The sequence below is a fragment of the Erythrolamprus reginae genome, chromosome 2 (assembly GCF_031021105.1).
Source record: "Erythrolamprus reginae isolate rEryReg1 chromosome 2, rEryReg1.hap1, whole genome shotgun sequence".
Taxonomy (NCBI): domain Eukaryota; kingdom Metazoa; phylum Chordata; class Lepidosauria; order Squamata; family Dipsadidae; genus Erythrolamprus; species Erythrolamprus reginae.
In genome coordinates, this window is record NC_091951.1 from 25,214,733 (window position 1) to 25,235,838 (window position 21,106).

At 38.8% G+C, this 21,106-nt stretch overlaps 1 protein-coding gene across 1 annotated transcript; it reads left to right on the forward strand.

Moving 5' to 3' along the window:
• The first annotated feature begins 388 nt into the window (after positions 1 to 388).
• LOC139159997 (zinc finger protein 850-like) lies at positions 389 to 20,212 on the forward strand. The gene is made up of 2 exons (XM_070737485.1): positions 389 to 454; positions 17,267 to 20,212. The coding sequence occupies exon 2, from the start codon at positions 17,837 to 17,839 to the stop codon at positions 19,655 to 19,657; it is 1,821 nt and encodes a 606-aa protein (XP_070593586.1). The 5' UTR covers positions 389 to 454; positions 17,267 to 17,836; the 3' UTR covers positions 19,658 to 20,212.
• Positions 20,213 to 21,106: the final 894 nt, after the last annotated feature.

A 21,106-nucleotide genomic window follows, 5' to 3' on the forward strand; every position in this document is an offset into this window, starting at 1 on the left:
GTCTTGATTTCCACTGAGATTCACGCTTAATAAAGATGATTGTGTCATTCTTCAAATCTTCATAAAATTTTAGGGCTCAGCAAATATCTAATCTTCGTAAACCAAGTAGTATTACATTTCACTATTTCCGTGGACTCGCTTGCAAAGGTCAGTTCCTAGACGTGAGAAACGATTTGGTAGCATTTATACAGTGAAAACATTGGAAACCCCTTAGGAAGAGACGGGACGAGAGAGTTTTTCTGCCCGTATCAGGAGATGGCAATCAGACAGGCAACGTCTGTGTCTGAAACGTGCCTAATAGAGGAGTTAAAAACCACTGAGTAATGAATTGCTAGAAAAGATTGGAGGATATAAGAAACTCAGAGGAACTTCCTCTTCCGGATGACTCATTCGAGGAAGGTGTCCTGTAGAGCGGCTTTTCTGCTCTTCCAAGGATCGAAGCAGCAGCTGGAAGGTGAGTTGAAGGCAGGTGGGAGGAGAGTCCGGGAGTAAGTTGGGCTGTTTGTTTTTCCTCCACGGCCTGGAAGCAGAGAAGCAACCGGGCTGAAGCGTGTCAGCTGCTGCTGCTGCAGGTTCCCCTCCTGCCCAAATTTAAGTCCACAAATGCTGCACGCTGTGAAACTGGTGGTTGCAATTTTCTGCGAGTTGGAAGATTGAAAAAGTCTTTGGGATTGGCTTCCCTTCAGAGGATGTGGGTGCTCCAGAGTTGGAAGGGACCTTGTGGGTCTTCTATTTTGACACGCTGCTCAAGCAGGAGACCCAATACCATTTCAGACAATTTGTCAATTGTTCTCAGTGTCAGGGAACCTCTCATTAGTTATAGGCTGCTCCTCTCCTGGATTAGTTTCCATCCATTGCTTCTTGTCTTGCCTTCTGGTTCTTTGCAAAATAAATTGACTCCCTTTTTTTTAATTCCTCAACAATTGGAACATTGCTATCATGTCACCCCTAGTCCTTCCTTTCACTAGACTAGACATACTCGATTCCTGCAACCCTTCTTTATATGTTTTAGCCTCCAGCCCCCTGTTGCCCTTCTCTGCACTCTTTATAGTGTCTCTACACTTTATTAAAAATATGGCAGTCGAAACTAGTGGCAGTAATCCAAGTGTGATCTTACTAAAGCATTAAACTAAAACTTTACATTATCTTCATTCTAGCCCTCTGTTAAGGCAGCCTAGGATTTCATTAGCACTTGTGGCCACTGCATCACACTGTTGGCTTTTTTTATTTGATTGTTCACTATGGCATCCATCTCACAATTACTGGTATTGAGACAGGTTCTACCTATTCTATACCTTGCCATTTGGTACAACCTCTCAAGTGGTCAGTAAGTGAGGACTGCTTGAATTGGGATGTTGAATTGTTGAGTTGGGATGTTTTAGTGAGCATGGCAACATGGTGAGTCATCAGCGGAATTATATGATATAATCTAGATCTAGATCAGTGTTTTTTAACCAGTGTGCTGCGGCACACTAGTGTGCCGCGAGACATGGTCAGGTATGCCACAAAGCTGAGTGTCCTTCCCACCTTCTTCACAGCTTCTTCACACCTTCATTTTCACGCCTTCCTTCTTTGCGGCAGGTGAGTTTGGGACCCAGCGGGTAGGCACCAGCAGCAGCAGCACCGGGCAATAGTTGGGGGGTGGCTGCTGCAAGCGGGAGCTCCAGGGCGGAGGCACCGGTAGCACCCCGCCTGGCTGGAGCTTCCCTGGCAGCGTCAAGTGAGCTTTGAGGCCCGGTGGAAGGCCACCGGCAGCGGGAGGGTGCCGAAAGCAGCGGCGGCACCGGGCAATAGCCAGGGGGCGGCAGCTGCAAGCAGGAGCTCCAGGACAGAGGCACTGGTAGCACCCCGCCCGGCTGGAGCTTCCCTAGTGGCGTGAGCTTTGCAGCACTGACAGTAGGCCACTGGCAGCGGGAGCAGGAGGGCGCCGCCAGCAGCGGCGCTGGGTAGTAGCCGGGGGATGGCAGCGGTGAGCGGGAGCTCCAGGGCATAGGCACCAACGGTGGCGGCTGGAAATGTTACTGGACATCGTACATGCTGGCACTGTGGGGCTGGCACTGTCCCACTGGCTGGGCCAGGATGGAGGTGCCAGCCCCACGCCAATGCCCAGTGCAGTGCCCGCATGTACGGCATCCAGTAACACGTCCAGCCGCTGCCTTCAGGGCTCCCCCTCCCCGTTAACCACTTTGCCGCCACCCCTGGCTACTGCCCATGCTGCTGTTGCCGAAATGGAGTAACGAGAGAGAAAGAGAGAGATAGCAAGAGAGACAGAGAAAGTGAGAAAGAAAGAGAGAGAAAGAGAGAGAGAAAGCAAAAGAGAGAGCAAGAGAGGGGGGAAGGAGGGAGAGAGAAAGACGTAGAGGGAGGGAAGGAAGAGAGAAAGAAAGAAAGAGGGAGATAAATAGGGGGAGAGAGAAATAGAGCGAAAGGGAGGAAGAGAGAGATGTTTTTTGTCCAAAATCCTCCCCCCCCCCCCCCCGGTCAATGTTCCCCAGGATTTTGAAAATGTGAATAATGTGCCACGGTTCAAAAAAGGTTGGGAAACTGATCTAGATTGTGTGAAACTTTCATTGGAAGGTCCCACTTCATGAGACAACAGAGGACTCACATCCGTGTGTATGTGTGTGTGTGTGTATGGACAATTTAAGGAGGAAAACTTTTTTTATGTCCTGACTGTGGAAAAGGTTTATTAAAAATTCCCATCTGATTAGCCATCAGAGGATTCACACAGAATGGATATCCTTCGAATGTCCTGATTGTGAAACATGTTTCAGTGAGCATTTTAGCCTGTTGAAACACCAGAGGACTCACACAGTAAAGAACCCTTCTGAATGTGCTGATTGTGGGAAACATTTTAATTGAATTCCAGCCTCGTGAAACATTAAGGGACTCACACAGGGGAAAAAACGATTTGAACGTTTTGATTGTAGAAAAAGTTTCAAAGTTCCCAACTTGTGATCAACAGAGGACTCACACTGTAGAGAAAGATTTTGAATGACCTGATTGGGAGATGTCTTAGTCGGAATTCTAGTCTAGTGATACACCATAGAACTCACACAGAATAAGAGAAGTGGAAGGGACCTTGCAGGGATATCCTTTGAATGTCCTGATTGTAGGCAATGTTCCCTCTAATTTTTTTTCGGTGTGGACGGAAAAGCATAGTGTCTGAGCGGCAGTCACTTTGGGACTGGGCGGCATAGATAGATAGATAGATAGATAGATAGATAGATAGATAGATAGATAGATAGATAGATAGATAAAATAGGAAAAAAAGTATGGGTACCTCTCCTATCTCTCCCCCTTTTCTCTCTCATTTCCCCCTCTTCCTCCCTTTTTCTCTCATTCTTTCCCTCTCTCTTCTCTTTTTCCATCCCTGTCTCTTCCTCGCTTGAGTTTGTGTGTTTGTGTGAACTCTTGAACCATTTCTAAAAACAGGTGAGGGCTGGATTTTCCCCCCTGTTATTATTTGAGTGCTTTTTGCCATATGCTTTAAATCATGTCACTTCTCTCTCTCTCTTTTGTTTCTCTGTCTTTCCTCTAATTCTCTGCCTCAATCATTTTCTCATTTCTCTTTTTTTCTTCCCTTTTTGCTCTCATTTCTCTCTCGCTCTTTTCCTTCCTCTCTTCTCTCTCTCTCTCTCTTGCTTTCTTTCTCTTTCTCCCCCCTCTTTCACTCTCACCTCTCTTGCCCCCTTTCTCTCTCCCCCGTTTCTCTCTCCCCCCTGATGTAGAGAGCTGAGAGCGAAAGAGGGGGGAGAAAGTGACCTGCGTGAACCCGAGGAGCCACTAGAGGGGGCTGATCTGACAATGGGGGAGTGATCCCACTCAGAGGATGAGGAGGACATTAGAGTGGATAATCCGTGGATAGAGTTTGATATAGGAGATTGCTGAGAAGGCAAGAGGAATGGCATAGTAAAAGGTATTAGCTTACAGACTTACCTCTTTGGGGTGTGATGTCACTTCCAGGCAGTATAAAAGCAAAGGATTTTGGGTAATTTGGTGTGGTGTTTCAACACTGTTCAACGGAAGAGGTTTTAGATTGGGGGTTGCAAAAAGGCTTCAAAACCATGATTCCTAACTCATTAAAAGGCATTCTCTCCTGGATTATGTCTCTCCAAGATTTTGGTGAGCTGACTTATACTCTTGAATGATAAATGGACTTTATTATCTTCTAAGGAATGCCCATTAGGCCGAGTTTAGCGCCTTTCCCAGACTTTGTTGGTGCTTCACTCCAGAAACAGAAATAACTCCCTTTTCCTTGCCATTCAAATCTGGTTTTCTCTGTGTGTGATTTTATCAATGAAGTGTGTGATTTTTTCCATGAAATAAGGGACATTTAAGTCAGTGGGTTTGCTCCGAGTGGCCATGGACAGACTATCGCGAGATGGGCATCTTACCCGTTCTGGAGCTTGGCAACTCTGTGTGTCTGCCAGCTGGTCTCTTTAGGGGGAAAAAGCTTGCAAAATACGGACATTCTTCTTGCGAGGGCAAGCAATTAACAACTTCTCACAGCGAGAAGAGTTTCTGTACTGTACAAGGTGTTTTTTCTGTAAAGAGACCAGCCAAGAGACAGACAGAGCTGTCAAACCTCAGTACTGATAAGATGCCCATCTTGCACCCCACCCCCACCCCACTATGCCCGCCCTACCACCCCAAATTGCATCCTACCATGCAACAGGCCCCTCTCTTATTTTCAGGGAAACACAGTATTTACAATTATATAATTCCCAGCACTTCAAGATATATTTGATGATAGTCCTTTGCATTCCTAGCAATACTTGATTGATCCAATTCAACAACTGAATTTGAATGGATATTTGAACATGAACCTTGGTAGTCTTCTAGGATCATAAAAAATGCAAGTGATTAGTATTGGGGCATGCTTGTATCTTCATTGTAAAATCTGTATATTTTCTTTTTTTACATCATCTCTAACTATTTTTTTAAAAAAAATAATTTTTATTAAATTTACAAAAATATACAAAGGGAGGAAGAGTGGATACAAGTTGTTTTGCATCATTATAGAAACATAGAAACATAGAAGTCTGACGGCAGAAAAAGACCTCATGGTCCATCTAGTCTGCCCTTATACTATTTCCTGTATTTTATCTTACAATGGATATATGTTTATCCCAGGCATGTTTAAATTCGGTTACTGTGGATTTACCAACCACGTCTGCTGGAAGTTTGTTCCAAGGATCTACTACTCTTTCAGTAAAATAATATTTTCTCATGTTGCCTTTGATCTTTCCCCCAACTAACTTCAGATTGTGTCCCCTTGTTCTTGTGTTCACTTTCCTATTAAAAACACTTCCCTCCTGAACCCTATTTAACCCTTTAACATATTTAAATGTCTCGATCGTGTCCCCCCTTTTCCTTCTGTCTTCCAGACTATACAGATTGAGTTCATTAAGTCTTTCCTGATACGTTTTATACTTAAGACCTTCCACCATTCTTGTAGCCCGTCTTTGGACCCGTTCAATTTTGTCAATATCTTTTTGTAGGTGAGGTCTCCAGAACTGAACACAGTATTCCAAATGTGGTCTCACCAGCGCTCTATATAAGGGGATCACAATCTCCCTCTTCCTGCTTGTTATACCTCTAGCTATGCAGCCAAGCATCCTACTTGCTTTTCCTACCGCCCGACCACACTGCTCACCCATTTTGAGACTGTCAGAAATCACTACCCCTAAATCCTTCTCTTCTGAAGTTTTTGCTAACACAGAACTGCCAATGCAATACTCAGATTGAGGATTCCTTTTCCCCAAGTGCATTATTTTACATTTGGAAACGTTAAAATGCAGTTTCCATTGCTTTTACCATTTATCTAGTAAAGCTAAATCATTTACCATATTACAGACCCCTCCAGGAATATCAACCCTATTGCACACTTTAGAGTCATCGGCAAATAGGCAAACCTTCCCTACCAGACCTTCCCCTATGTCACTCACAAACATATTAAAAAGAATAGGACCCAGAACAGACCCTTGTGGCACATCGCTTGTAACCTGTCTCTGCTCAGAATACTCGCCATTAACAATAACTCTCTGATGTCTATGCTTCAGCCAGCTTGAAATTCACTGAACTATCCAGGGATTAAGTCCAATCTTCACTAATTTATCTATCAGCTCTTTATGTGGAACCGTATCAAAGGCTTTGCTGATGTCCAGGTAGGCAATATCCACGGCACCACCTTGATCCAACACCTTTGTGACATAGTCAAAGAAATCAATGAGATTAGTCTGACATGATTTGCCTTCAGTAAAGCCATGCTGATTTGGGTCCAATAAGTTATTGTTTTTTAGGTGCTGGTTTATCCTCTTTTTGAGTAGAGTCTTCATCATTTTAACTACCACTGATGTCAAGCTAACTGGCCTGTAGTTACCAGCTTCTTCTCTACTGCCCTTCTTTTTTTCTTTTTTTTCAAATAATTTTTATTAAATTTACAAAAAATATATACAAAGGGAGGAAGTGTAGCTACATCTTGTTTTACATCATATCGACATATAATCACATGTTCTTGTTATATTTGTAAGATATAATTGTTCTGTTTAAATAAACTTTATCAGTTCAATATACATATCAATACCGAACAAATTACCCAGTTATGAATTAAATTTTTAGAATCTTCTATCTCCGTAATTTGTTATCTTTTAGCTCTTCTGACCATAGTTCCCTCTAAACTGAGCAGTGAGCAATTGCTCACTTAAAAATCATCATCAACTCATAAGAGGTTTAACAATATCTTATACAGCAAAATACAATAAGGAAAAGAAATTAGAGTATTTACAATTAACAAACGAACTAAAACAATTAGAATCCTTATCGCAGCAACATACTAAGAATAGAGATCTAAAGACAGAAATAAACGTAATTAAACATAAAATTAGAGTTATAGAACAAAACCAATTAACTGAAAAGATTAAAAGAGCAAAGCAACAATACTTTGAATATGCAAATAAACCTGGCAGATGGCTAGCGTATAAACTTAGAAAACAGAGTCAATCAAAATTAATCCAAAAATTAGAAGATAAAGATGGTAAAATAAAATACGATACAGAAGGTAAGGCAGACATTGTGTATAATTTTTATAAGGAATTATATGCTAAAGATCATGTCATTGAAGATGAAGTCTTTAACTATTTAGACGCTTCAAATCTACCACAAATAACAGAAGATCAACAGGCTACCATGGATGGACCAATAACAATGGAGGAACTCCTAATAACAATTAAAAAACAGAAAAGCAACAAGGCCACAGGCCCAGATGCCATACCTGCAGAATGGTATAAGATAGATAATGAAACAATAAGAAACCATATGTTAGAAACTTTTAATTCCTGTAGACTTGACGGAAAAATTCCTAAATCTTGGTCAGAATCACTGACAACCTTAATACATAAACAGGGTACAGAACCAGAAAAAATCAAAAATTATAGGCCTATATCACTATTAAATGTAGACTATAAGATCTTTATTGCCATTTATGCAGAGAGACTCAAAGGAGTTATAAATGGAATAATACACCAAGACCAAAATGGGTTTCTTCCAGGGAGACAAATTAAAAATAATATTAGAACTGTAATAAATATACTAGAGTACTATGAACAACACCCAGATAAGATGGCATCTTTAATGTTTTTGGATGCTCAAAAAGCCTTTGACAACGTTAATTGGATATTTATAAAAATGCAATTAAATAAAATGAGATTTGGCCCAAAATTTGTTAATTTAATAGATACCATATATTCAAAACAAACAACGAATATAATATTGAATAACAGTCAATTACCAATACTTGACATAAATAAGGGAGTTCGCCAAGGATGTCCTATATCACCACTGTTATTTATTATGACCCTTGAAACCTTATTAATTAAAATAAGAGCGGACCCCAGAATAAAAGGTTTAACCGTAGGAGATGAAATCTATAAACTCCAGGCCTTTGCAGATGATCTAATGTTTATAATTGAAGAACCGACTACAACAGTTCCTACTTTATTACAAACCATTGAACAATATGGAAACGTAGCAGGTTTAAAGATAAACAAAAACAAAACACATTACTTGACTAAAAATATGAACAAAACACTAGAAACTAAATTAGAAACTATTTCTGGAATAAAGACTGTAAAAAAGGTAAAATATTTAGGAATAAATTTAACAGCGAAAACAATAACATTAAAAAATGATAATTATATGAAATTGTTAGCAGAAATTAAAAAAGACTTAGCAACCTGGAACAATTTGAAAATATCTTTCTTAGGAAGAATTGCAACAATTAAGATGAACATTTTACCCAAGGTTTTATTTCTTTTTCAGACAATACCAATAAACCCAGGGGGTATCTTTTTAAAAACTTTAACCAACTTAGTTAAAAAATTTATATGGCAAGGTAAAAAAGCAAGGATAAAAATGAATTGTTTAGAAGATATCAAAGAAAGAGGAGGATTTGGCCTTCCAAATTGGAAATTATACTATCAGGCCGCTGCACTAACATGGCTTAGAGATTGGATAATCTTAGATAATAAAAGAACACTCGAATTAGAAGGACATGATTTAATGCTTGGATGGCACGCATTTTTATGGTATGATAAGGACAAAAACCATTCATATTTTAAAAGGCATACATTAAGGAAATACTTATTAGAAGTATGGAAAGATATAAAGAAGAATCATTTCTTAAGCATCCCAGATTGGTTAGCTCCCTTAGAAGCAATAACGCATCCAAAGTCTATAAAGGACAAGAAAATGACTCATAGATATAAAGAACTATTAAATGATCAGATGAAGCTTAAATCTAGAATTGAACTACAAGAAGAAGGGATAATAATAGATTGGTGGCACTATGCCCAGATCCGATCTAGATATCAGAAGGATAAAACTCTTTACATTTTTAATAAAAGTAAGAATCCTTTAACTACCTTAATAACCACTAACTCTACAAAAATGATAGGGAAAATATATAAACTACTTATTGCTCATAAAAATATAGAGTTGACTTTAAAAGATACTATGATAAGATGGTGTAGAAATATTGGTAAGGAAATAGATATAGACACATGGGAGAAAGTGTGGATTAATAATTGGAAAATGACTAAATCAGTTTCTTTAAAAGAAAACCAAATCAAAATGTTCTATAGATGGCATCTCCCACCAAATAGGATAGCAAAAATGTTTCCCAAAACATCCCCAATATGTTGGAAATGTAAGAAGGATATAGGAACTTACTATCATCAATGGTGGACATGTAGCAAAGCAAAACTATATTGGAAGATGATTGAAAAAATATTAAAAGAAATAATAAAACAAGATATAGATAATACCCCGGAATTTTATTTATTAGGTGTCACAACCCAGATCTATAAGAAAGAAATTTTTTATTTAATCATACATATATTAACTGCGGCTAGAATAATATATGCGCAAAACTGGAAAGGGGAGGAAATCCCCAAGGAAGAAGAGGTTATAGCTAAGATATTAGATTGCGCTGAAATGGATATGATGACAAGAAGATTAAACGATCAAGAGGATACTAAATTTTACGAAACATGGAACAACGTTTACAAATGGATAGATAAGAAAAAATAAGATATATCGTTAGTGGTTGTTTTTTCTTTCTCTTTATTTTGTATTAGTTTTTATTTAGATGATAATAATAGTAATATTAGTTTAAAAGGATTTTTTGATGATTATGATATAGCTATGTATGTATAAGTATAAGCAATATATTAAGATTTTTGAAGTATAATAGTTGAATTTAGTCTTACTGTTTAGATTGAAGGTTTAATACTATTTTATTATAGTAATTAGGATTATATTAAAGGTATCTTTCTTTTTTGGTAACTATGTTATACTAACCTTAATACCCACATTAAGATTTGTAAACTTCAATTCAAATTTATTAATTTTTTCTTTTTTTTATAATAGTTAATACATATGTATTCTTTTTCTATATTTGAATTTATACTTTCATAAGAAGCGGGGGAAATACACCCCCACTTTATGTTCATTGTTTGTTTGTATTTGTTTGTCTTTTTATGAAAAATAATAAAAAAACTATTAAAAAAAAAAATCATCATCAACTCAGAGTTTTCCAAACCTGCCCAGAAGCCGAGAGGGAAAGAGTGAGAGGGAAGGAGAGAGAGAGGAAGAGAGGAAGAGAGAGAAACAGATAGAAAAAAGAGAGGAAGGAAAAGAGAAAGAAAAAGAATGGGAGTAAGGAAGAGAGAAAGAAAATCAAAATCTAGTTTGAAACTAGCTCAACTATTTAAGTGGCATTTTGATATTGATAGAGTTGCCCTATTATGAGCTCACTGTTATAGACACACAGTACAGTATTTGATTTTGAAATTCTCTGAGGCAAAACAGGGTGGGTTTTTTAAAAAAAAATATTTATTATTTCTGTGCCGCCCAGTCCCGAAGGGACTGCCGCTCAGACACTATACTTTTCGACACCCCCCCAAAAAAAAAATTAGAGGAAACACTGCCTGACTCTTCCTTCCCCCGCCCTCCCCCCCCCGGTGAACTGTTGCTGACAGTTCTAAAAATCTTACAATGCTGATTGAGCGGCATATGGTTGCTGCGGTTTTTCCAATAACTTTTTAGTCTACACTTGAGTTAATATCCGATTGAATTGAGAAAGATGTTAATAACAGTCCAATAAAAATATTCAGAGTTTTACATTTTGTCAGTGTCAAAACTTCTCCCCTGTCTGTTAGCGTATATTTGATTTACGTTTTATCTTGTTTCTTTTTCTTTCTTTTCCTTTTCCTTTTTTATTTTTTTATTTTTTACCCAATCATAAAATTTTCCCCAAGTCTCGTAATATCTTGAGTCCTCTTTATTTTTAAGTTTTTGGGTGAGCCTGTCCATTTCTGCACAATCGTATACTTTCTTTATTTCTTTATTTATTATTTATTACTTAGATTTGTATGCCGCCCCTCTCCGAAGACTCTCTTTCACTTGGTGTGTTCTCTTTTTTCCAATTCTGCGCCACTGTGATTCTCGCAGCTGTGATTATGTGTTGTATTAAATAGAAGTCCTCTTTTTTACCTTTCAAATCTATTATGCCCAAAAGAAAAATTTCTGGCCTAAATTTTAATGTGATTGCCGTAATCTCTTGAATCCATATTTGAATTTTTTTTCCACAGCTTTTTTATGTGTGGACATGTCCACCATAAGTGGTAAAAGGATCCGATTTTATTATTACATCTTCAACAGTTTGGTTTCAGATTGGGATAAATCTTAGCCAACCTAGTTGGAGCTAGATGCCATCTATAGAACATTTTTTGTAAGTTTTCTTTGTACGGTACTGATTTGGTCAGTTTCAAATTTTTCCACATTTGTTCCCACTGTTCTATATAAATATTGTAGCCTATATTTTTAGCCCAGCTTATCATATTTTCTTTTACTATTTCAGTTTCTATATTATACCCCATTATCTAGTTGTACATTTTAGTTATAATTTTTTTTTTTCATGTCCTAATAGTATTTTGTCAATTAAACTATCTTTTTCTTGAATTCCTTCTTTCTTTTTATCCTTATTCCATTTTGTCGAAATTTGGGAATAAGATCAATATTGATGTTTTGATTTTGTAATTGTTGCCTGGTTTTTATAATTCCCTTCTCATCCAGTATATGATTGTAGCTCAGCAATTTTTGTGTTTGAAATAAATTAGGATGTCTAAGGGCTTCGAGGCTGGAATACCACCTTGGGATTTTGGAGTAGTGCTCTTTTTTAATTTTTAACCATGTGTTTATTAGGGAGTCTCTAATCATGTGGCTTTTAAAATATACTGAAATCTTCTCTTTTTCATTCCATAAAAAACTGTGCCATCCCTGTAGAATATTGTGCCCTTCTAATGCCAATATTCTCTGGTTTTGAAGGGCTATCCACTCCTTTACCCATAGGAGGACCGCTGATTGGTAGTAATTTTGAAAGTTTGGTAAGCCAAATCCACCTTGTGTTACTTTGTCTTGTAGGAATTTAAATCTTACCCTTGGTTTTTTTCCCTCCCAGATAAATTTAGAAATAGTTGTGTTTATTTTGGTAAAAAAGTTTTTGTTCAATTTTACTGGAATAGTCTGAAATAGATATAAAAATTTAGGTAGGATAGACATTTTGATTGTAGCTATCCTCCCTGATAGTGAAATATGAATTTTATTCCATCTAATTAGCTGTTGTTCTGTTTTTTTGATGAGTGAGTCATAGTTATCTTTTTGGATTGTGCTACATCTTTTAGTTAATACTATGCCCAAATATTTTACTTTTTTGACAATTTGGATTCCTAGAATTCTTTCTAACTCCTGTTCTTGTTTAATATCCATATTTTTAGTTATGATTTTAGTTTTTTGTTTGTTGATTTTTAGGCCTGCTACCTCTCCGTATTGATGTAATTATTTCAATAAATGTTCCCCGGCTTCTGTTGGGTCATCCAAAGTAAATGCCAGATCATCTGCGTAGGCCTGGACCTTAAATTCCTGTTTTTTAACCTTGAGGCCTGTGATTCTTACATTGGCTCTTATTTGGTTCAATAATGTTTCTACTGCTAAAATATATAGAAGCGGGGATAGGGGGCATCCTTGACGGACTCCTTTTAAGATTTGAAAAGAATTTGTTAATTCACCATTAAGTATAATTTGGGCTGACTGAGTGTTATACAGTGATCCCCCGGTTATTGCGTTCCCGACCATTGCGAACAGGCTAATTTGCGATTTTTGAACCCGGAAGTCAAAACACCATCTGCGCATGCGTGTCCTTTTTTTCTATGGGCACGCATGCGTAGATGGCGCCGGGCAGATCAGCTGCTGGGCGGCTTCCCTAGGTCTTCCCCCTCTTGGCGGGCATCAGCGAGGAGTTTCCCCACCGCCCACGCAATCTCCTCGCTGCTGCCGCTTCGCTCGGGCCGCTTCCCAGCTGAGTACTCAGCTGGGAAGCGGCCCAAGCGAACGGCTTGTCCGCAGCCTGCCTGCCCGCGCGCCCGCGGCTCGCGCGCCCTTCTCCCGCCCACGCCGTTCACTCGGGCCGCTTCCCAGCTGAGTACTCAGCTGGGAAGCGGCCCGAGCGAACGGCTTGTCCGCAGCCTGCCCACGCCGTTCGCTTCCCCTCTTGCTGGCGGGAGGGCGAGAAGCCCTCCCCAGCACCCGCTCGCCCGCCCTTCGCCGCTCGCCCGCCCTTCGCCCGGCCACCCGCCCTTCGCTCGCTGCTCACCCGGGTTCGGGGGGGGGGGTGCTGGCAAGCCGCCCATGCCAGCGGCGACGTTTTAAAACAGCCGCGCGGCTTTCCAATGAGTCCCGAAGACAAACGCGGAAGTTTGACGTTTGTCTTCGGGACTCATTGGAAAGCCGCGCGGCTGTTTTAAAACGTCGCCGCCGGCATGGGAGGCTTCCTAGCAGCCCCCCAAACCCGGGTTGGGGGTCCAGGGGGGTGCCGGCAAGCCGCCCATGCCGGCGGCGATGTTTTAAAACAGGAACCCCAATCTTCGGCTCCTCGCTAGCGCTGCGGAAGTAAAAACACCATCTGCGCATGCGCAGATTGTGTTTTTACTTCCGCAGCGCTACTTCGCGAAAACCCGATCATTGCTTGGGGTCCTGGAACGGAACCCTCGCAATGATCGGGGGATCACTGTATATAGTTTGAATCATTTTTATCATTTTTGGACCAAATTGCATTTTTTTAATTAATTCAAGGGTGAATTCCCATCTTAAATTATCGAAGGCCTTTTGGGCATCTAAAAATATTAGCGCTAATTGTTTTTCTGAATGTGCCTCATAGTATTCTAAAATATTCAATATTGTTCTTGTGTTGTTTCGTATGTATCTTCCTGGGAGGAATCCATTTTGATCATCCTTTATTATTTTGTTCAGAATTGGTTTAAGTCTCTCCGCCATTATTGCCATGAAAATTTTGTAGTCAACATTAAGAAGGGATATTGGTCTGTAGTTTTGTATGTTTTTTTTTCTCTGGATCTTTCGGGATTATACTTATTAAGGCTTGTGTCCAAGATGCAGGTAACAAGCCTTTTTCTAACACTTCATTAAATATTATTACTAAAATTTCAGATAGAGATTCCTGTAACTCTTTATAAAGTTCAGCCGGTATCCCATCTGGGCCTGGGGTTTTCTTATTCTTTTGTTTAGCTATCGCGTATTCTACTTCTGATAAGGTTATTTCTTCATCTAGTATAATTTTATCTGATTCTGCTATCTTTTCTACTTTTGCTTCTTTTCAGTATTTATTTAATTGATCTTGGTTTATTTCCTCCCTTTGATACAGATGAGCGTAATATTCAACTGCTATGTTCTTTTTTTCCCCATTATATGTTGTATTTCTCCATTTTTATCCTCCAAGACTTGTATATATCGTTCTTGTTCCTCTTTTTTTAATTTGTAAGCAAGCCATCTGCCTATTTTATTTGCCTTTTCAAATTGGTATTGATTAGTCTTCCTTAATTTTATAGCAATTTCATCTTGTATTATTAAGTTAATGTTATGTTTTATTGTATCTATCTCTTCTCTTATTTTTTCATTTTGAAGATCTCTTTGAATTTCTAATTCTAAATGTTTTAGTTTACTTTTATATTCATCTAGTTTTTGGTCTTTATGTTTCTTCTTTTTTGCTAGATAGGCTATTGTTATCCCCCTCATAAATGCTTTTATTGTATCCCAGATGTTCTGAATAGTGGTGTCGGTATTCCAATTATCCCGTAAAAATAGCTTAAGTTCTTGTTTAATATATTTAATATATTCCTGATCTTGAAATAACATTTGGTTTATGGACCAGTGGTGCAATCCTGGGGTCGGTATTTTGATTTTCGCCAATATTGGGTGGTGGTCTGCCCATAAATTTGGGCCTATTTCAATCTTATGAATTAATTTTCCAATATTTTGGTCTGCCCAAATCATATCTATTCGGGACCAAGATTTTGGGGGGGATGAATAAAAAGTGTATTCCCGACTAGATGGGTGTCTTTCTCTCCAAATATCTACTAATCTATATTCTCTCACTATCTCCTGGAATTCTATTGGTAATGTTTTCCTGTCCTTCGATTTTTTCTTTATAGTTTTAAAATCTTTTTTAACATCACTCACCGCATTGTAATCCCCGATGATACAAATGTCCCCTTTTTGTATGTGTCCTACTTGTTCTGCTAATTTTTTGTAAAATTGTTTCTGTTTTGTGTTTGTAGCGTAAATCGCAATTATCTCTATTTCTTTATATTCTATTTTGATTCTTACAATTAATATTCTTCCTTCTTCATCCGAATAATTTTTTTCCGGCTGTAATGTGTCTCTAATATATAAAGCAATCCCTCTCTTTTTTGAATCTGTTAAAGCTGTGAATAATTTGCCTAGTTTTTTGTTTTGTAACAATTTACAATCCTGGTTTTTTATATGTACTTCTTGAAGGCATAATATATCTGAGTTTTGTTTTAATAATTTCATCATTATGTGTTTTCTTTTTATCGGTGAATTAAATCCATTGATGTTTACAGAAATTAAGTCAAGTGTTTTTAACATAATTTTCTTCCTTTCTTTTCCCGGTTACTTTCCTTTCCTTTATTGACGTTTAGCCGCCGCTCTTGTTGTAACTCTGTTCTTTTTGTTGTTCTCCTTTATCTTGTTCTTCCTCTCTTCTCTCTCCCATCCGTCTCTCCTCTTGTGGTAATTCTTCTACAGCTTGGCGACCATCTAACTCCTGTTCTAGATGGTTTTGTATAAAATAATCTGCTTTTTCGAACGAATCTATTTTGATTTTTTTTCCGTTCCAAGTTACCAGGAGACCGTCCGGGATTAACCATCGGAATGGGATTCCCCTTCTCAATAACTTAGCCATGAAGTAGTGGAACTCTCTCCTTTTCTCCCTTATTCTTTTCGGAATCTGAGGATTATTATTTCTTTTTCTTGGTACATAATTTTTTCATTTCTTGTTGATTTGTATATTTCATCCCTAATGGATTTTTTTGTAAATTTTACATGGACTTCTCTGGATAATCTATGGTTCTTAGCATAATTTGTTTGAATTCTGTAAATTTCATCGATGTGATTTTTTACTTCGTCTAGATCAATTTGTGTGTTCTCACTGATTAGTTGAGCTAGTTTGTTGAATAAATCCTCGTCTGCATTTTCGGCAATATTTTGAAAGCGGAGAAAGTTAGCTGATTTTTCCATTTCCAGGATTGCAATGGAATTTTCGAGCTTGTTGTTGGCCGCTATTAATCTTCGTTCCGCTTCACTTCTTCTCTCGTCTATTCTTTTTGTATCTGTTTCAATTTTTTGTATCCTCTGTTCATGGTTAATTATAATCTCCTGTATGCCTTCCATTCGATTTTCCAAACCTTCAATTTTCCCGGACATTTTTTCGAAATTTTTGTTTGTTTCCTCATGATTTTGCCTTATGGTTTCTTGAGTAGCTGTAGATGCCTCCTGACTACGGACCATGAACTCTTGAATTAAATTTAGAGAGGCCTGGATTGAGTGCAGAGAACTTTTGTCAGTTTTTGCCATTTCTCTGTTTAGTTTTGTACTTTGAGTCGTCGGTGTTCCTGGTGTGTTTTTTTTCTGATATTTTGAGAAGTTGGTTGTCATACTCTCTTTCCAATTGGCAGTAGGTCCAGAGTTGTCCGAAATAGAATCTGTTCCACGTATTCAGTTAATTAGTGAGGGGAAGATTGTCATTTAAATCACCATTCAAAGCTAGTCTCACTTGACAAATTAGAGTAATTAAGATCGTTCTAACGTGAGTAGGTTCTCCAATATCATCCGATAAAACAAAGAGTTATATATAAAATTTCTAATTTCTAATTAACTATGTATATATATATTTCTTAAATAGTCACTTACTATCAATTGATCAATTAAATAAATAGCAAATAACAGGTTTCAATAAATATGTAAATAGGGTATAAATAGAAATAGAATCTAAATAGACAATTGAAGTGAATAATTAATCGTTAGTAATAATATAATACAATAGTAGTAATAGTTAAATAGAATTAAATGATTAAATAGGTTAATTAATTAAATAATTAATACTTAACAGTTGTCAACCGTAATAAATAGCTTAATTAATATAAATCTAGCTTAAATTTTTTAATTAATATAAATCTAGCTTAAATTTTTTCTATAATAGTCCTAAAATCCTTAAAACACTCTATAAGCACTTTATAATCAATATAATTAATAGTTAATCTTGAATAGTTTTAATTAATGTCAGTTGTCAGTTATCAATTATACACTTAAACTTCTACTTTTAATCTTACAGACAAAGATGATGGCAAGACCACTCTGGACAATTGTAAATAAGAAGCAATGTTGAAAAAGGAAGAAAATCTCTTTCACAATGTTTCCATTTCCTTCAGAAAACCAGGCATTCCTCCTCCACCTCCAGCAGCTGTTAGACAAGAGAGAGAAAATCAAGAAAGATTTCAAGCCTGAATAAGCAGATTATGAAGAACGCAAGGAAAGCTAGACAGGAGAAAAGCCGTACACACTGTCTCAATGTAGCAAAAAATGGTCAGAACATCTCCCTTGTGATTCCTGGAAGCAACCACACAAGAGGGAAGCCACCAATGTGCTCTCAAGGTGCTAAGTGCTTTAGTGAGCATCGCAAGATGGTGGTGCACCACAAGACATGAGGGAGAAAACATAAGACTTTGCAGATTGTGTCAATTCTTCATTAGAAATTTTCAAGTAATGAGACACTAAAAGACACACACACAGGAATAACACAATTTGAACATCCTTTCTGTGAGAAAGTTTTAAAGAGAGAATGCCAGTCTGGTGAAGCTCCCATTTGAAACATTTGAATGTGCTAACTGGGCAAATATCAGTTATGAAACACCAGAGTATTCACACAGGAGAGAAACCCTTTGAATGTCCTGACTCTGAGAAAACTTTTAGTCATAATTCCACCCTTGTGACACACCAGATGACTCACACAGGAGGGAAACCATTTGAATGTCCTGACTGTGGGAAAGGTTTTATTGATAATTCCAATCTGGTGAGACACCAGATGTTTCACACAGGAGAGAAACCCTTTGATTGTCCTGACTGTGGGAAACGTTTTAGTGATAATTCCACCCTTGTGAGACACCAGAAAACTCACACAGGAGTGAAACCCTATGAATGTCCTGTCTGTGGAAAAAGTTTTAGTCAGCGTTCCGACCTGATTAGACACCAGAGGACTCACACAGGAGAGAAACCCTTTAAATGTTCTGACTGTGGGAAACGTTTTAGTCAGAATTCCATCTTGGTGGAACACCAGAGAACCCACACTGGTGTTTACCCCTTAGAATGTCCTGACTGTGGAAAAGGTTTTAGTCATAATTCCAGCCTGGAGAAACACAAGAGGACTCACACAGGAGAGAAACCCTTTGAATGTCCTGACTGCGGGAAAATATTTTGTCAGCGGTCTGACCTGGTGAAACACCAGAGGACTCACACAGGAGAGAAACCCTATGAATGTCCTGACTGTGGGAAAGGTTTTATTGATAGTTCCTCCCTTGTGAGACACCAGAGGACTCACACAGGAGGGAAACCCTTTGAATGTCCTGACTGTGGGAAACGTTTTAGTGATAGTTCCAACCTGGTGCAACACCAGAGGACACACACAGGAGTGAAACCCTATGAATGTCCTGTCTGTGGGAAAGATTTTAGTCAGAATTCCTACCTGGTGACACACCAAAGGACTCACACAGGAGAGAAACCCTATGAATGTCCTGACTGTGGGAAAGGTTTTATTGATAATTCCTCCCTTGTGAGACACCAGAGGACTCACACAGGAGGGAAACCCTTTGAATGTCCTGACTGTGGGAAACGTTTTAGTGATAGTTCCAACCTGGTGCAACACCAGAGGACTCACACAGGAGTGAAACCCTATGAATGTCCTGTCTGTGGGAAAGGTTTTAGTCAGAATTCCAGCCTGGTGACACACCAGAGGACTCACACAGGAGTGAAACCCCATGAATGTCCTGTCTGTGGGAAACATTTTAGTCAGAATTCCAACCTGGTGAAACACCAGAGGACTCACACAGGAGAGAAACCCTATGAATGTCCTGTCTGTGGGAAACGTTTCAGTCAGAATTCCCTCCTGCAGCAACACCAGAGGACCCACACAGGGGTTTACCCCTTAGAATGTCTTGACTGTGGAAAAGGTTTTAGTCATAATTCCAGGTTGGTGAAACACCAGTGGACTCACACAGGGGTTTACCCCTTAGAATGTCCTGACTGTGGAAAAGGTTTTAGTCACAATTCCAGCCTGGTGAAACATCAGCGGACTCACACAGGAGAGAAACCCTTTGAATGTTCTGACTGTGGGAAAAGCTTTAGTCAGAATTCCGTACTTGTGACCCACCAGAGGATTCACACAGGAGAGAAACCCTTTGAATGTCCTGATTGTGGGAAAAGTTTTAGTCATAATTCCAGCCTGGTGAAACACCAAAGGATTCATACAGGAGAGAAACCCTTTAAGTGTCGTGACTGTGGGAAAAGTTTTAGTGATAATTTCAACCTGGTGAGACACCAGAGGATTCACACAGGAGAGAAACCCTTTGATTGTCCTGACTGTGGGAAAGGTTTTAGTGATAATTCCAATCTGGTGAGACACCAGATGATTCACACAGGAGAGAACCCTTTGAATGTCCTGACTGTGTGAAAAGTTTTAGTCATAGTTCTGGTGCAACACCAGAGGAGTCACACAGGAGAGTGTGAATGTCCTGACTGTGGCGAATTTTTTAGTCATAATTCCCATCTCATGATAGAGCAGAGATGTTTTTAAAAACTTATGAAAAGATTAAAAATTCTCTCCTGGAAACTTGGTGAAAAGAAAGTAGAAATGAAGTTGGCAAATAAAGATTTTACAGAAGACATGATGAGGAAAAAGGAAATTGAAGAAAAAGAAAACCAAGGATGAAAAGGAAACAGAAAAGAAAGAACAGACTGATAACGTTAGAATTTATGGTGAAAAGAAAAATGAAAAGAAAATTGAAAATAATGAACAGACTGATGATTGCGCTGGGATTTACAGTGGCATGAAAAGAGGAATAGGGGATAATTGTTTCCAGTAGAAGCAATTTAAAAATAAGAGGGGTAATAGGGAGAAGATATTAGGAAAAACTAAGAAAAGATTTACACCAACATCTTACATAAAAGGAAGGAAACATTTTTGCAAGAAAAGGAATTATTCATATAACAACAGTAGAACGAAAAAGAATAAGTTAAGAGAGGAGGAGGGAAAGGGAAAATAGATAATAAATGGAATTTGGGAGAGTTCAAAACAGAATGAATGATTGATAAGAGTTATTTTTTCCTTCCCAGAATTAGAATAATTGTGCTATTATAATTGTGTCAACAATATTAGTTGTAGCCCTATTTGGACAGGGAGTCACTTCTCACAGTCACTCACGGCCTTATCACCTCGAGGTTCGATTACTGCAATGCTCTCTACAAGAGTGAAGAGTGTTTGAAGAGTGTTCAGAGACTGCAAATAGTGCAAAATGCAGCCACGTGAGCTATTGTGTGTTGTGATCCAGCCTGAGGCTCCTCAGGGACCGGCTGCGTATCTGCTGGATCCATGCCCGGAGGAGGAGGACAGTGAACAGGAGGGGGAGGAACAGGCAGACGGGGTTGAGGAAAGTCAGGAAGAGGAGGAGGGAGAGCAGCCTGAGAGCCCCGGGGGGGGGGGCTCTCCCCAGCCAGTCGCCTGGACTCATTGGATGAGGAAACACAGGCTATAATTGACATGAGACAGCGACGTGCAGCTCAGAGACGGGACCAATTAGGAAGGTATTGGCATCACTGAATTGGCAACAGCTGGGTTTGGGTGTGGTTCTCCTCAGCAGGGTTTAAAATGCAGGCCAGCCCTTGAAGCCATGTGGAGCGTTATCAACTGGAAGTTCTGTGACCCTGCTTTGTTTCTCGGCATCTCTGATCTTGGCTTGTGGCCTAGCAGTCTGGAAGACTTGGGGGAGGCGTATGTTTGTTATCTCCAGCGTTGTTTTTGCCAGCAAGAATCCTGTTGTACTTCATGGCCTTTGTGAAACATCTTTGAAGTTCCAACGTGTTCCTGTTTGTAAGGACATTTTCTGTTACCTGTGTTTGCTTT

Excerpts from the sequence above, each read along its gene's own strand:
- LOC139159997 (XM_070737485.1), top strand. The coding sequence starts at position 17,837 with ATGAAACACCAGAGTATTCACACAGGAGAGAAACCCTTTGAATGTCCT.